The sequence below is a fragment of the Acinonyx jubatus genome, chromosome D4 (assembly GCF_027475565.1).
Source record: "Acinonyx jubatus isolate Ajub_Pintada_27869175 chromosome D4, VMU_Ajub_asm_v1.0, whole genome shotgun sequence".
Classification (NCBI taxonomy): Eukaryota; Metazoa; Chordata; class Mammalia; order Carnivora; family Felidae; genus Acinonyx; species Acinonyx jubatus.
This window is the reverse complement of record NC_069391.1, coordinates 91,603,736-91,617,915: the sequence shown is the minus strand read 5'-3', so window position 1 is coordinate 91,617,915 and position 14,180 is coordinate 91,603,736. Positions and strand designations below refer to the sequence as shown.

At 58.5% G+C, this 14,180-nt stretch overlaps 1 protein-coding gene across 3 annotated transcripts in view; it reads left to right on the top strand.

Annotated features, from left to right (window-relative positions):
* The window catches only part of PHF2 (PHD finger protein 2), an 82,934-nt gene that overhangs the window by 8,887 nt on the left and 59,867 nt on the right, over positions 1–14,180 (top strand). Inside the window, exon 1 of one of the 3 annotated variants that reach the window (XM_027041254.2) lies at positions 159–512. The exons of the other annotated variants lie outside the window; for them this stretch is intronic. Coding sequence (XP_026897055.2) covers positions 385–512 — 128 coding nt within the window. The 5' untranslated portion in view covers positions 159–384. Of the gene's footprint in view, positions 1–158; positions 513–14,180 lie in introns of those variants that run through there. 3 annotated transcript variants of the gene reach the window in all.

The following is a 14,180-nucleotide window of genomic DNA, read 5'->3' as shown; positions in this document are numbered from 1 at the left end:
GAGGAGGAAGAGATGGTGATTGCGGTGTCCGAACTGCTCCAACAGGTTCTCACGTGTTTGGGCCTGGGCAGGACCCGGTTGCCCTCCTGGATACCGCCTCAGACCCACCAGGAGCAGGGCAGGGGGCACGGGTGGGGGGGGGGGGTAGTGTGTGGTGGCGGCTGGTCCCTGATCCCCCAGAGAGGAGAACCTCCCGCTCATTTTAAGGGTGGATGTTGGGGAGCCAGGCAGCCGGATGTGACAGGACCTGTTCAGGTTGGTCAGCGCCCAGCCAGGGTCCCAGCCCAGTGCCTGTGACAGGGACCCCAGTGAGGAGGGGGCGGGACTCTACGGGGCAGGGACACCACTGAAATCCCCTGGGCCTCCGGGGCTGCCTTCCTGTGGATGCCCAGGGCAGCAGAGCCCCTGCCCCGGGGTGCAAACACTGGACTCCCCAGAACGGTGTGTGTGCAAGTTGCTGCTATGCACACCCACCAACTGGCATCCTCTGCAAGTTCATGGCCGGACCAAGGGTGAGAGCTGCCATCTGATCCTTCAGGGCTCCTCAGTTCCAGACATGCTGAGAAGCTGACCCTGAGCGCCCTGGATGTGGAGGGCACTCTCTCTCCTCCCCCGCCCCACCCAGGGCCTGCTGAGCTCCTTGGGTGCCCAGGCTTGGGGAAGGCCTGGAAGGACCTTTGGCTGCCCAGGGGCCAAAGGTCCGGAAGGAGGAAGGCAGGCCAGTTCTGAGCTAGGCTCTGAGATGGGGGGGAACCCTAGGAGTGAGGGGCAGGCAGGGGAGAAGCTGAGGGCTGGCATGCCTGGTGGGTGGCGTTTGCTGGACTGGCCAGGGCAGAGTTGGGGAGAGGGATGCATCCTGACACCTTAAAGGGGACATTTGGGGACATCTTCTCTCCTCATCGCCCATTTGTCTCTGGAGGTCCTTGATTTGACCCAACATGAGTACAGGTCCTTCCCTCAGCCCAGACTCCTCTCCACCCACACAGGGTGGCCCTGGCATCTGAAAGGGGCTCTGCTTTCCCTGCTGTGGGCACATTTTCTGTGCATGTGTTTGAGGGCCCCTTGCAGGAGTGAGCCCTGAGCTGTAGCATTCCCAGGTGGCTCAGGGCAGGAGCCCGGATGGTTAATGTTAGGGTTGGGATGGGCCTCACAGCCCTGGGCACCCTTTCTCCCTGCCCCTGCACCGACCCCCTTGGCTTTAACGGGAAGGTGTGTGACATGGGCCCTGTGCTTCCCCACCCCCAGGTGCTTTGGGGCTGACCCAAGACTTTTCAGATCCAATGTCCCCTGTATCCTTGTTTACTTTGTATTCAACAGCTCATTTTTTAAAAGTTTGAATACTTTATAACTTTTTATTTTAGAGAATTTTAGACTTAAAGAGTTACAAAACTGGTTCAGTGTCTGTTCACCAGTCACACTGACTCCTCTGGAGTCAGCATCTCACCAGACCATGCTGCAAGAATGGAAACTGAGGCAGAAACACAGGGGCGGTGCATGGCACAGACCTCAGCAGGTTTTTCCCTGTACTGTCCCTTTTCTGCTCCAGGACCCCGCAGTGTATTTCCCTCTCCTGTTTCTTTCAGAAGGAAACCTCGTATCATTCCCTGAAATAGCGCATTAGTATAACTTGTCGTAGACGGTGCATGTAAAAATAAACATAACCGTTAAACTAACAGGCTCCAACTTGTCCCACCTGTGATCCGTCACGTCCCTCCTGAGCACCTTATTTTGGCAGGACTGGGAAGGGTCTCTGAGGTTGCACACGCTCACAGTGGCTCAGGATTTGCTGGGAGGACTCCAGCGGGGTTGGTGGGTGAAGATGTGGTTGGGACGGTTGCATTTTAGGGGCAGAACCCTCTCCCGGTGTGTTTGCTCCCCAGCAGCCCTCTCTGCGGTGCTGGGCTGGAAGCACAGGCAGCCGGGAAAGCGGGAGCCCGTGTTGCACCCCATCTCCGGGGCTGGGGCACCTCGGCAGCCCAGCTGGCCTTCACTGCTGGCACCTAAGGTGGCTTTGCCTAGGGAGGGACGGAGCGTGTGGCCATCCACCTTCCGAACTGTCTTGTCTGTGTGTCCGGTAGGGAGGGTGGCAACCCATGGGCACCGGGGGCCTTCCTCCTCAATTCAGGTGCCGCAGAGCCAGTGTCCTCCACCCCTGCCCACAGGGAGGCGCGTGGCTGCCTGGGCCCGTCGCAGTAGGAGCCACCCAGCGTCTCACCTTGTCACCACCCTGGTGTGAGGAGTCTCTGTCTCTGGGCAGTAGGGAAGATTCTAGTAAGGTATCAGGCATTCTAGAGCTTCCTGGTGCCCTTTCAGTTGCCTGTTCTGTCGACTCCAAGGGGCTTTGGAGACGTAATTGGTAAAATTGATTTTAAGGAGCTCGAAAGCTGGAGGTGCAGTGCGAGTGCTTTGGTGACGGAAGTTTCACTGACTTCTTGGTAAATGTTTCTGGGCGTGCGTTCTTCACGGGGTGCCGTGCTGGCCGCAGAGGCTCCTGGGGTCACAAGGCAGATCTGTCTCCTCTTGCGGGGTTTCCTCGACCAAAGTCAGACCTGTAGATGAGGAGATCCGTGGCACCCTGGGGGACCCTGTCCAGTCCCGAGGCAGCACTGTGGGGGCAAGAGCGGGCGAGGAGTCTGCATCAGGGACAGCCAGGGGGTCTGTCTGTCCTGGAGGGGGAGCGGAGGAGTGGAGGGGAATGTGATGGGCTCCTCTGACTGTCAGGGAGATGCAGGGACAAGGGCAGGGCCCAGAGCCACTTCCAGGTGAGGGGTGGTGGGCAGGTGGGGGTGGGGCTGCTGTGGGTTCTGGAGTGGATCTCGGATTCCTGCTTGTCCGTCTGTCTGACTGGGTTCCTCCTCGCAGGGTCCCTGTCTCTGTGCTCACCTCCCCGGGGCTGGTTGGCTCTTGTGAGCTCTTGCCATGCCCCCCTCCCACCCAGCCGTAAGCTTTTTGGGGCAGAGCCACCCCTGGGGGTCCACGGCCTCCACGGGTGCCTGCTGTGCACGGCCAGCGGAACATGTGCACATGGAGGGAAAGGAGGGCCCACCGGGCATCAAGCTTCAGCGTCGCAGCCTCTACAATTAAGTCCTTGATCTGGGGATTCCCAAGTACAGGGGAAGGGGCCACGCACGTGGAGATGGAGTCGCGGTGTGTTTGACACGGTTGGGGAGACGATTAATCATCTCGGAACAAGGAATTCCCACTGTGTGAGTTCAAGAACCCCAAGCAGGTGGGGGCAGTATGCTGCCAGCGTCTAGAGGGCAGAGCAGAGGCCCCGTCCCTCAGGCCTAAGGGGGTGACACGGAGTCGGGCTCACTGTAATGGCCAGAGTGCATGCGTTGCTAGAAGCCGTAGGCTGGAGGAGGGCGTGCCGTGAGCCTCTGGACCGCAGCCGCGTTCATCAGGGTCGCTGGGATTCAGGCCCGGCCGCCGGTGGCCTGAGATCGGGCCAGGGTTTCGGGGGCTTGGTGTGGACCCAGCCCTCTCCCCCGAGACACCCTCTCTCCTGGGCCATCCCCTCGCCTCTGTGCACATAGCACCTGGCCCTGTGGCAGGACTTTATTCCAAAAGAACGGGGGGACTGAGGGCGAGAGTTGGCCAGGAAATAACGTCCCTCGATGGAGTGTGCTGGGAGAGTGGAGCTCCTGAAATTCCCGGCGTGGGGGAAGCCAGCCCCTCGGTTGGCTTCTGAACGGCTGCCGTGGCTACGGGGCTGACCCTCGCGCTGGCCTCTATGGCGTCAGGGTTAGATCTCTGCTGGTTCCCACAGTGACCTGGCTGGTCGCTGGGCCGGCCACCTCGCCCCCTCCCTTCAAGCAGGGAGGGGACTCTGGGCTCCTCACACGCGGCAGGTGGACACGTTCGGCCTCAGTCACTCTGGCTCAAGGGCCTGAACAAACTCCAGGCACCGGCGACCCCGTGCCTGTCGGCGGCGGCTTCGCAGACACGGCAAGGGTGGAAACGCCTTTGCCAGCGGGAAGCCGCTTGTGGTGTCAGGTGGGGACGCTGGGCTCTGTGCTGCGCCCTCTGCATCTGGGCGTCTGCCCCAGCGGGCCCGCTCGGAGCCGCGTCTCCATCTCGGCCGCTCTCCCCCTTGCTCCGTCTTCTTTCCTGCCTGTCTTGGTCCTCAGCTTTTTGGTTGGGTAGTGGGTGACCCTAACCCCGCATTCTGGAACGGGGCTTGGCTCTGAGTCTGTTCACTTTCCCGCAAAGTGCTGGGTCATCTGCAGGAGAACAGAGTTCTGGCCAGTGATTGGCTTTGACCTCAGAGCGTAAGGACTGAAGGTCCTTGTGGTGTTTGTCCCGGCGAATGGAGAAACCAGACTTTTATCTTTTCTTAAAAGTTGGGAGTGAAATTTATATATGGTGGCAATAACTATTTTATTTTATTTTATTATTTTATTTTATTTTATTTTAATTTAATTTAATTTTATTTTTAAACGTTTATTTTGAGAGAGAGAGAGAGAGTAGGTGTGCATATGTTCATGGGAGAAGGACAGAGAGAGACTGAAAGAGAGAGAGACAGAGAGAATCCCAAACAGGTTCTGGGCTGTTAGCACAAAGCCTGACATGGGGCTCGAACTCATGAACCGTGAGATCATGACCTGAGCCAAAATCAAGAGTCATACTCTTAACTGATTGAGCCACTGGGCACCACAATAATTATTTTAAAGTGCACAGTTTGTGGCATTTAGTGCATTCAGAATAGTGTGCAATAGTCACTTCTGTGGTTCCCACACATTTTCATCACATGAAAGGAGACTCTGAACCCATCAAACAACAGCCCCCAGCCCCATATACCACCCTCCCCCCCCCCCCCCCCCCCCGCCCCAGTCCTGGACAGCCATGTGTTTTCTGTGTCCTGATGGATGTAACTGTTCTGGACGTTTCTGATAAATGGGATCATACGATATGTAACTTTTGTGTGTGGCTTCCTCCACTCAGCACAATGTCTTTAGGTCCATCCAGGCTGTGGCAGGTATCGGAACATGGTTTTTTTATGGCCGAATACTGCTCGTCGGGTGGACATACCACGTCTGTTTGTGCATTCACCTGCCTGCACATTTGGGGTTTTCCCGCCTGTTTGTCAGTCGTGCCGCTGTGAACGCTCGAAGACAAATATTTGTTGGAAGACCTGTTTTCATTTCTTTCGGGAATTGCCGTGTCATGTGGTTATTCTGTGTTTAACTTTTTAACTAACCACAAGCTGTTTTCCACCGCGGCTGCACCATGTTACGTTCCCACCGCCAATGTGGGAGCCGTCTGATAGCACTTCATCTTCGCCAACACCTGTTGTTTTCCACTTTTCAAATCATGGGTGTCCCAAGGGGTGCGAAGTAGGATCTCATTATTGCTTTGATATACATTTTCCTAAAGGCTGATGGCGTTGAAAGTGGTTAAGCCATCTTTGGAGCAATGTCTGTTGAAACACTTTGCCCATATTTAAATTGGGTTATTTGTCCCTTTATTGTTGAATTGTGAGAGTGCTTTATATATTTTGGACACTTACCAGATACACAATTTGCCGATATATTCCCCTTCCGTGGACTGTCTTTTCACTTTTGTGGTAACGTCCATTGACGCACAAAAGTTTTCGTCCTGATGACTTCCAGTTTGACTTTCTCTTCTGTTGCTTGCCCTTTTGGTGTCATATCTACAAATCCACTGTCAAATCCAAGGTCGTGAAGATCTGCCCCTTTGATTTCTTCTAAGAGTTTTAGAATTTTAGCTCTCATCTTTGGTTTTTGATTCAGTTATTTTTTAATATATGATTTGAGGTAGGGATCCAGCTGCATTGGTTTGCAAGTGGCTATCCGGTTGCCCCTGACCTATTGTTTAAAGGCTGTTCTTCCCCTACTGAACGTCTTGGTAACCTTGTTGAAAATCATTTGACCGTGTACGTGAGTGTTTATTTCTGGACTCTATTCCATTCCATGGTCCGCCTGTCTCCCCTACACCACTGCCACGCTGTGTCAATGGCTGTAGCTTTGTTGGAAGCTTTGAAACCAGAAAATGTGACACCTCCACCTTTTTCTTTTTAAGATGTTGTTTCAACTTTTCAGGGTTCCTTGCAATTCCGACTGAATTTAAGGATTGGCTTCTCCGTTTCTTCGGAAACTCCTGTTGGGATTTTGACAGGGATTGTGTTGAATCTAGATTGCTGGCCGTGGGTTGTACTGATGCCTGAACAGTATTCCGTTTGCTGATCCATGACCCCCAGACCAAAGTGCACCTCACTGGGGATGCCAGCTGACACCTGGAGCGCCTCCTGTAACTCTGCCACTTTGGCCATCATTTTTGCCTCCCCTCAGAAACCCCGTCAAGCCACAGCCTGGGTATGAATCTCGGGAAGCCGGGCTGAGCGGGAGGGCTGCGAGAACATGCTTCAGGGGAGTATTAGCACATCCCTGGGAGGCACAGGGCTGTCACTATCCAGGCCCCACCTCACCATCCTCTGGGCTGACCTGCCAGGGGCTGGAGAGATGGCTCCCGCAGGAGTGACTGAGGCCTGGGGTCTTGCAGGATGACACTTGGCATCCTGGAAAGATCCAGAAACTGTTGCCTGATCCAGTGTGCCTCCCGGATGAACAGGGCTGGGGAGGGCGTGGGGTGGGGGTGGGGCGCTCCTGAGAGCTCCCCAGACCTTTGGGGAGGCAGCGGTGTGGGGCCTGCTGGAGCCGAGCTGGGTTCGCACTAAACCTGTTGGGAGTTTACATCTAGTACACAGTGTGAGTCTCCCAGCGGCTGTTCCTGATGGAGGCTTGTGACAGTGGCATGCGGGAGGTGAGGGCGTTTCCTTCCACTTGCTGGGAGAGGACCACCCAGCCCCCTCTGCGCTGCAGCCAGTGAAAGCCAGTAGTTTTGTGCCACAGGCAGCGAGGTGGCTCAGACACTGGTGGCTAGGTGCTGGGCGCTGGGGTGGCTCCTTGCCCGCCAAGCGGGGCAGCTGTCTAGTCGTCCGTGGGCACCTCAGGCAGCGCCAGGCACCCTCATGCTGGGGCACCCAGAGTGCCTGTGCGGGAGGGAAGGTTGGTGGGGAGGCGCCCTGGCATGTGGGCCGGGGGTGCGAGTTCCCACTTCATTCTCAACACAGTAGGATCAGGACAGATCGGGATGTTCCCTAATGTACATCTGGTTCACCAGGTTCTGTCCCAGTGCTTCAGGCTGTGGGTGGAGGGGCAGGAGGGGGAGAGCCAGCTGCAGGGGCGTGGGGGTGGGGCAGGGGGATGGGGGCCCTGGAGGGAGGGGGATCCTGGGGGGAAGGATGGGGGACCAATGAGGGAGGGCAAGGGAGAGCCGTGGGGCCACAGATGACAGAAGCTGTGTTTGGAGACTGAACAGTGGACCCGTCTGGGCCTGTCACCCTGCCTGAGCCTCGGTAAGGTCGGAGTTTCCCAGGCACTGCTCCTGCCCTGAGCTCCATCCAGGCTCTGAAGAGTGAAAGCGTGAGCTGCTGTTTGGTCTCACGGCACTGTGTCAGGGTGACCTGTGGACCCTGGTCTGGATGCTCTAGATGCCCGTGTGACAGGCCTGGCCTGGTCCACGTGTGGGTGGGACCTCTCCAGTGTCCCTGTCCCCGGCAGCCTGGGCCCCTGTCTGTGCAGGCGGCAGGTGTTTATGTTTTGGTCCCAGGCCCAGGATGTGGAGGTGGACGCATGAGTGACCTGCCCCGGCCCGGGGGCGCATGAGACAGAGGTGGGACCGCGTGTCTAGGGGCCCTGCCACATTTCTTCCCCTTCCCTGAGCCGCAGCTGGGCATGGTGCACCTGGCTCCCGCCTCAGAGGACAGGTACAGGTGCTTTCTGACTGACCTGGGGCAGTGGGGCGTCCGCTGGGCCCCCTCCCAGCCCTGCCGTGTCCTCTCCCTACTCCTCTCCCCAGACTGACATTTCTGTGGGGCCCCCCAGGCGATGCCAGCAGTGACCAGTGGGGTTCCCCTCAGGGGTGGGTGAGGGACTGGCGGGAGCACGGTCTGCCCTGCTCCCTTCCCTCCTCCCTGCCCTGCCCGCTGCCCTGCCCGCTGCCCTGCCTGCTGCGTTTCCTCCAAGGACACTGGGAGGTGGGCGGTGGTGGGATGTAGCATGCCCTGTGGTCCCCACCGCACGTGCCGAACGACAGCTGGGGAAAGGAGGCAGGCAGAGCCGGGGTCAGGCTGAGAAGAGACTTCCAGGTAACTGAAACCGACCCCAGACAGGACGCATCGGGGACAGCGTGGCACTGGGGCAGCAGTGGCCGGCTTGGGCCCCGAGCACGGGTGGAGCAGCACCCCCGGGCGCCCACTGGCAGGTTTGGGGCATGGCTTGGGGGACACCGTGGTGCCCAGGGGCGGGGCGGGAGGCAGCCGAGCTTCTGTGGGTGTATCTGCCATCATCAGGCGGGAGTCCGAGCTTCTGACTTTTCTCGAATTCGTTAGCGGGGTAAGGGACAACTGCTTCTGTTTGCGCACGAATGGGCAGCGGGGCGGATCTGCAAGTGCGGTGCTAGCGCCTGGTCTGTCCAGATGGAGAGTGAGTGAGAATTGATCATGGAAAGCCCATCTTCTCCCCGGACCCAGCCTGATTCCAACTTCTGCTGCGGAACTCGGGAGAGACTCCTGTCTGTGCAGCACTGTGTTTCACTGCCCCCCCCCCCCCGCCCCCCACCTCTCATGCCCTATGACCTCCGGGCTGCGTCCCGTCTGCCTCCCGCTGCTGGCCTCCTGGTTGGCTGTCAGCTCGCTTCTCAGCTTGAGCTCCCGTTTTGTGCAGGGACTGTCCTGGCTCCTGCGGCTGCCGGTGGTGGGGCCCACTGTCCACCCTGCACCTGTGGGGTTTCCTCAGTAGCCGCGTGCTTTCGGACGACGTCAGAGAGAGCAGGTCGGGCGTGAGAAGTGGAATGAGAGGCTGCTTCCTCGGGTGGATGGGGGTGCCGTCCGCGGCTGCCTCCTGCTCCGTAGGCCGCGGGCCTCCAGGGTTGCCGGAGGGTTGCTAAGTATCCCCTTGCCCGTCCTTTTCGGGGCTGGTGTGAGGTCAGGCAGTTTGCTTTTTTTCCCCCTGTACACTTTTTATTTTACACTTGTTTTAGGTTCACGGAAGAATTGCAGACACGGCAGCATTTGTGCATGCCCCTGACTCAGTTTCCATGACCGTCAGCACCTGACGTCACCGCTGTGCCCTGGTCACAGCTCCCTGGGCAGCGACCTCTGTCCTTGTCCTCCCCACTGTCCAATCTCCTCAGGCCCTTGTTCCCAAGCTGGCTTCTCAGACTGACCCCTCTGTGCTGTGATCCTGACACCAAAGACTCTTTATGGCTGGTGCACCATCGAGGAGCCACGCCTCACCTCCCCCTGCTGTGCCCTCCCCCCCCCCCCCCCCCCCGCCCCAGAGGGCAGCCTGACCACGGCAGTCCGTGGGGCACTGGCTCCCCGTGGCCCTGATCACAAGGGCGCAGCGTCCTGATGCTTCCCCTTCAGGGGTTCTTCCAGTTCCCAAACTTGTTGTGGGTTTCGATCTGCTGTTTGGAAAAGAAGGATGTAATTAGACTGGTCTACGGACTGTCCTGTCCTCGGAGAAGCCAACCAAGAGAGCAGCCTGGGCCTCAGGCTCTGCCTCTGGGCAGGTGTGTGAGTAGAGGGGCCCCAAGCCCCTCTTTCCCAAGGTGGGGGAGGACCATCTGCCTCTTCTTTCAGCCAGTGGTGTTTCCAGATCCTGGGGAGTCCTTGCGAAGGGCCCGGGCCCTTGGTTGGTGTTGACCTCGGGGAAGGGCCCCTGAGCCCATGTGGGGTGGGAGGAGGCAGCTGGATGCCTGTCCAGGTTATCTGGCCAGAGCCCCCTACGCAGGGCCTCTGTGTGACCCAGGGACCTGGCCGCCTCCCAGAGGCCCCTTTGTGGGTCAGGAGCCAGGGTTGCCAGCCTCCTCTGGAGCTGGCGGCCGCCAGAGGCCCGAGGGGGAGGGGTGACGGGGCCAGCCGGATGTCTCCCTCTGGGCACTCTGGGATTGGGGTTCACTTTCCAGCTCCTGTGGGGTCCCTGCCCCTGTTGTGCGGGAGGGTGCTTGCCGTGGGGAGCGTGCAGCCACCACCCGCAGGGCGCACTGCTAGTTAGCAGTGGAAAAGCCTCTTGCAGAGATAGCCCACGGCACTTGGCAGCCTGCCCTTCTTACCTTCCTCAGCGAGGGAATCCTTGAGGCCTTCCCGGAAGTGTGCTGTCTGGGGTGGAAGTCACTGACGAGGCAGGAGTGCGTGCTCCTGCCTCTGTGCTCGCTGGGGGTCCATCCGTATGAGTTCGCCAGGTCCAGTGCGCCCTGTGCAGTGAGGGCTGCGGTTTTCGGAAGCGCTCCGGGTGCCAGGCGGGGTCCCCGATTACGGGGACGACACTGATGCTTAGTGTTCCAAGCACACCACTAGGCTGCAGGTGGCCAAGCCCGGCCAGTGCCCCTCTCTGAGCTCACGGCCCTCAGGCCATGCTAGCTGCTGCTGCTGTATGTCTGGAGGTCTGGTTTGGAGTCCCTGCTCCAGGCCCCACACACCACTGTCATGGCCCCTGGGGGTCTGGGGCAAGGCCCTCCAGGTTATCCCAATATCCTAATCTTTGCATTTCTTGGCATTTATGGTTTAAAAAAAATGGCAAAGAACAGATCTGAGAATGTTTCAGCAGGACAGGACCTCGTGGTGCACCAGTCTCTGTTCCTTTCAGAGACACAGCCCTGGGAACCACGCACCTTGCACCAGGCCACCCCACACACCCTCCAGGCTGATGCCCTCAGGGGTGCAGTGGGTGGGGACTGAGGACAGGCCTCACCTCCCTTGGTCTAGAGTCATATTTCTGTTAATATGACCTTGACTGCTTTTGCTGTCTGGTCAAACTTGTCTTCCCAGCCACCTTGTGGGTCTCTGAGAGGTTACGAGAGGGAAGGTTGCAATTCCCAGAGATTCCGACAGGGGCACTGGCTCTACATCTGCACACAATTGGTTTCCCTAGAAACTGCTGTAGTAGACTCCAAAACCTGCTTCTGACTTTTAAAGGGACCATGCCCTTTATCTGGAGGATCTGTTGCAAATCCAGTGGAACAGGTTTCGGAGTGCGTACAGAGACGTTGTGAATGTTCCTTTAATCTGTCAAGAACCCTAGACTCTTAGGCAATGAGGTACATTGTAGCGCGCGCGCGCGCGCGCGCGCGCACACACACACACACACACACACACACACACACAGTCATCAGCAGTGATGGTCACCGGGAAATGTTTATGCTGCTACCCAGGAATAAAAGCAGGATTCAGGCTTGCCTACATAGTGTGATAAATATGCCAACATGCTAAACGGGTTAAGAGAGTTTTCTTCCTGCTGCTTTTTTATACTTTTCTGCACTTCCCAACTTGTTTTCTAGGATCATAATATTGCTTCTTTTTCTTTTAACTTATTTTTTAATGTTTTTTTTTTATTTTTGAGAGAGAGACAGAGCATGAACAGGGGAGGGGCAGAGGGAGAGGGAGACACAGAATCTGAAGCGGGCTCTAGGCTCTGAGCTGTCGGCACAGAACCCAACACAGGGCTCGAACTCAGGAACCATGAGATCATGACCTGAGCCCAAGTTGGACGCTTAACTGACTGAACCACCCAGACGCCCCATAACATTGCTTCTTCTAATCTGAGATAAAGTACGTGGGGAATAAGATTGCCAGAGGCTAGAGACCATGCTGCCCTGGCCCGTTTCACAGGCTTTGTGGAGTCTGGGTTTGAGGGTTTCCCCACCGCACTCTCACTCTCTCCCGGACCCTGACTCTGGGGTGTCTCCGCCCCTCCGGCACCCCCACTGCTGACGTGACCCCCAGGGCCTGCAGCCCCCAGGGCCCTGCCCAATTTGAGCCCCTCCTGTGAGGGGACCTGAGGGCACATGCCACCAGCGTTGGGGGACAGCAGGCTCCCTCTGTCAGGTCCTGACACTTGTATCCTGCCGGCCAGCGGCTCCTCTTGAGGGAAGACATGCGGGTTTCCAGGCCTATGGGGATGTGACCCGAGAGGGGCCATTGGGCAGTGCCTGCGGATACGAGCCTCGCCAGACAGGTGGAGGGCATGGCCAGCGTGGTCTCGGTCGGTTCCAGTCCGAGAAGCTGACGCTGCTCTGCAGCTGGGGGTCCTCCTGCTCGGAGTTTTAAATCAGCCCTTGCGTGTCCCACGTTGTCTGTGGGCCAGGAGGAGCGTGACCTAAGGTCAGAGTAGGAGGAGCTTTTCAGTTGGGCCTATTTCATCTTTATTCCTATAAATAAACATGAACATCTATTCACGTTTATTTATCTTGAGAGAGAGTGTGAGTGGAGGAGGGGCAGGGAGAGAGGGAGACCCAGATTCGGAAGCAGGCTCCAGGCTCTGAGCTGTCAGCACAGAGCCCGACGCGGGGCTTGAACTCACTAAGCACGGGATCATGACCTGAGCCGAAGTCAGATGCTGAACCTACCGAGCCGCCCTGGCGCCCCTGCGGTTACTTGTTTCCCAGCATCCGTCTTCTTGGGTGAGCTGCCCCCCGAGCTTTCTGTCAGGAAGAGCTGCTCCTGTCCCGTTTTTTGGGTCTGGGGTCTTTGCTGAGGCAGCTCCAGGGAAGAAGCCGAGGAAAAGGCAGAACCCGGTATGGAGTGGTGGTTTTGACTTTGAACAGCTGTGAGCGGGTAGAAGCCATGGCAGGCCCCCTTGTTTCTGTCCTCATCCCATGCCAGGAGGGGACTCATGGGGGAGGTCTAGGGCTGACTGCCACGAACCAGGGCCAGACCCACCTCGAGATGCCACCTTGCTCAGGACCCCTGGCCCTGCGCAGGGTGGAGCCTGGGCCGGGGAGGGCAGTGGTGTGACGGCTGGGAGGGAGAGCAGAGGCTGCCAGCCCTGGGGAGGCTGCCCAGCCCCGAGGAGCCATTTGCGGGTGTGTGGGTGGGGGTGGTGGACTTGCAGGGTCGACGGAGACGGGGCTCGGCCCCTCCTGTGTGTGTTTGGGATGCTGGAGGTGCTCAAGTGTGTCGGAACCTGCTGGGAGAGTTCCGTGCCGTCCTGCCCCATGAGGGCCCTGGCGCGTCCTCCTGGGGGGCTAGAACCTGTCCGCAGGCAGCATTCAGGTTGTCCTGCTGTGGAGACATCCGTCCCCTACCTTGCTGGGCTCCTTCTGTGCCCTTTCCATGCAGTGTGGGAAGCCTCCATATAGCCCCACTTGGGGGGTTTGAAGAATGCTGTCTTCCTGGCCCTCGGTGTTTGCACTTTTCCAAGCCCCTTCCCTCCCGGGGACAGCATCTCGCCTGACACCCTCGTCCTCCAGACGCCCAGAGCGAGCTCAGTGGACTGGCTGGTGACCACTCCCCAGGGGCCCAGAGGTCCCGATGCCCTCAGGGGAGGCGGGAGGGCCTGACCCAAGAGGGCGCAGCTCTGGGAACCCCACTTTCACTCACAGGTGAAAGCCAGTCCCTGTGAAAGTGGCTGTGCTCTGCATCCCCAAAACTTGGAGACTTGGCTCCCAGCCCCCCAGAAAGGCCGTGGAGGAGGCACTGGGTGCTTGCAGGCCGAGCTGCCAAGCCCGCCCACCCTGAAGCGGCCGGGCCATGCTGGTCCTGGCACCTCTTGGCCATGACAAGGCCCAGGACGCTGGGCCTGAGGCCAGGGTGGGCCCCCAGCTGGGGAGGTGGGCTTCCTCGTCATCTAGCACAGGGGCCCCAATGGTGGCCCACTGGCTTCTCGAGGAAGCTGCAGCAGGTGCACTGTGGGGGTGTTTGGGCAGCACAGCCACCCGGAGCCCCGGAGGGGGGCACAGGGCAGCGTTCCCCGTGCAGGGAGCTTGTAGTCACCACCAGCTGACACGGGCGGGCATTTCCCTGAGAAGCTGCATTCAGTGCTGTCCTGTGTCCTTGCCCTGCCCCCACAGCACTGGGGGTCTGACACGAGCCCCCACCTTTCCTGTGGGTTCGCACCTGCATCCTTGGAAACGGTTTTTATTGTGTGTGCTCTTTGTAAGCGGTTTCATTCGTGCCCGTTTTGTAGTGGGTTCGTCCCTCAGCACAGGCTTCAGTGAACTGACCCTGTTGGACACCCTCAGATGTTGTGGGTCCTCGGGGTGAGGCCCCCTGGGAGGACAGGCGTCCCCGCGCCCTGCAGGGGCTCCTAACGGTAGGGCGGGCTTGCGCTCAGGCCTGCCTTTTATGTCCAGGGCCAGTGACGGGAGGGTCAGGT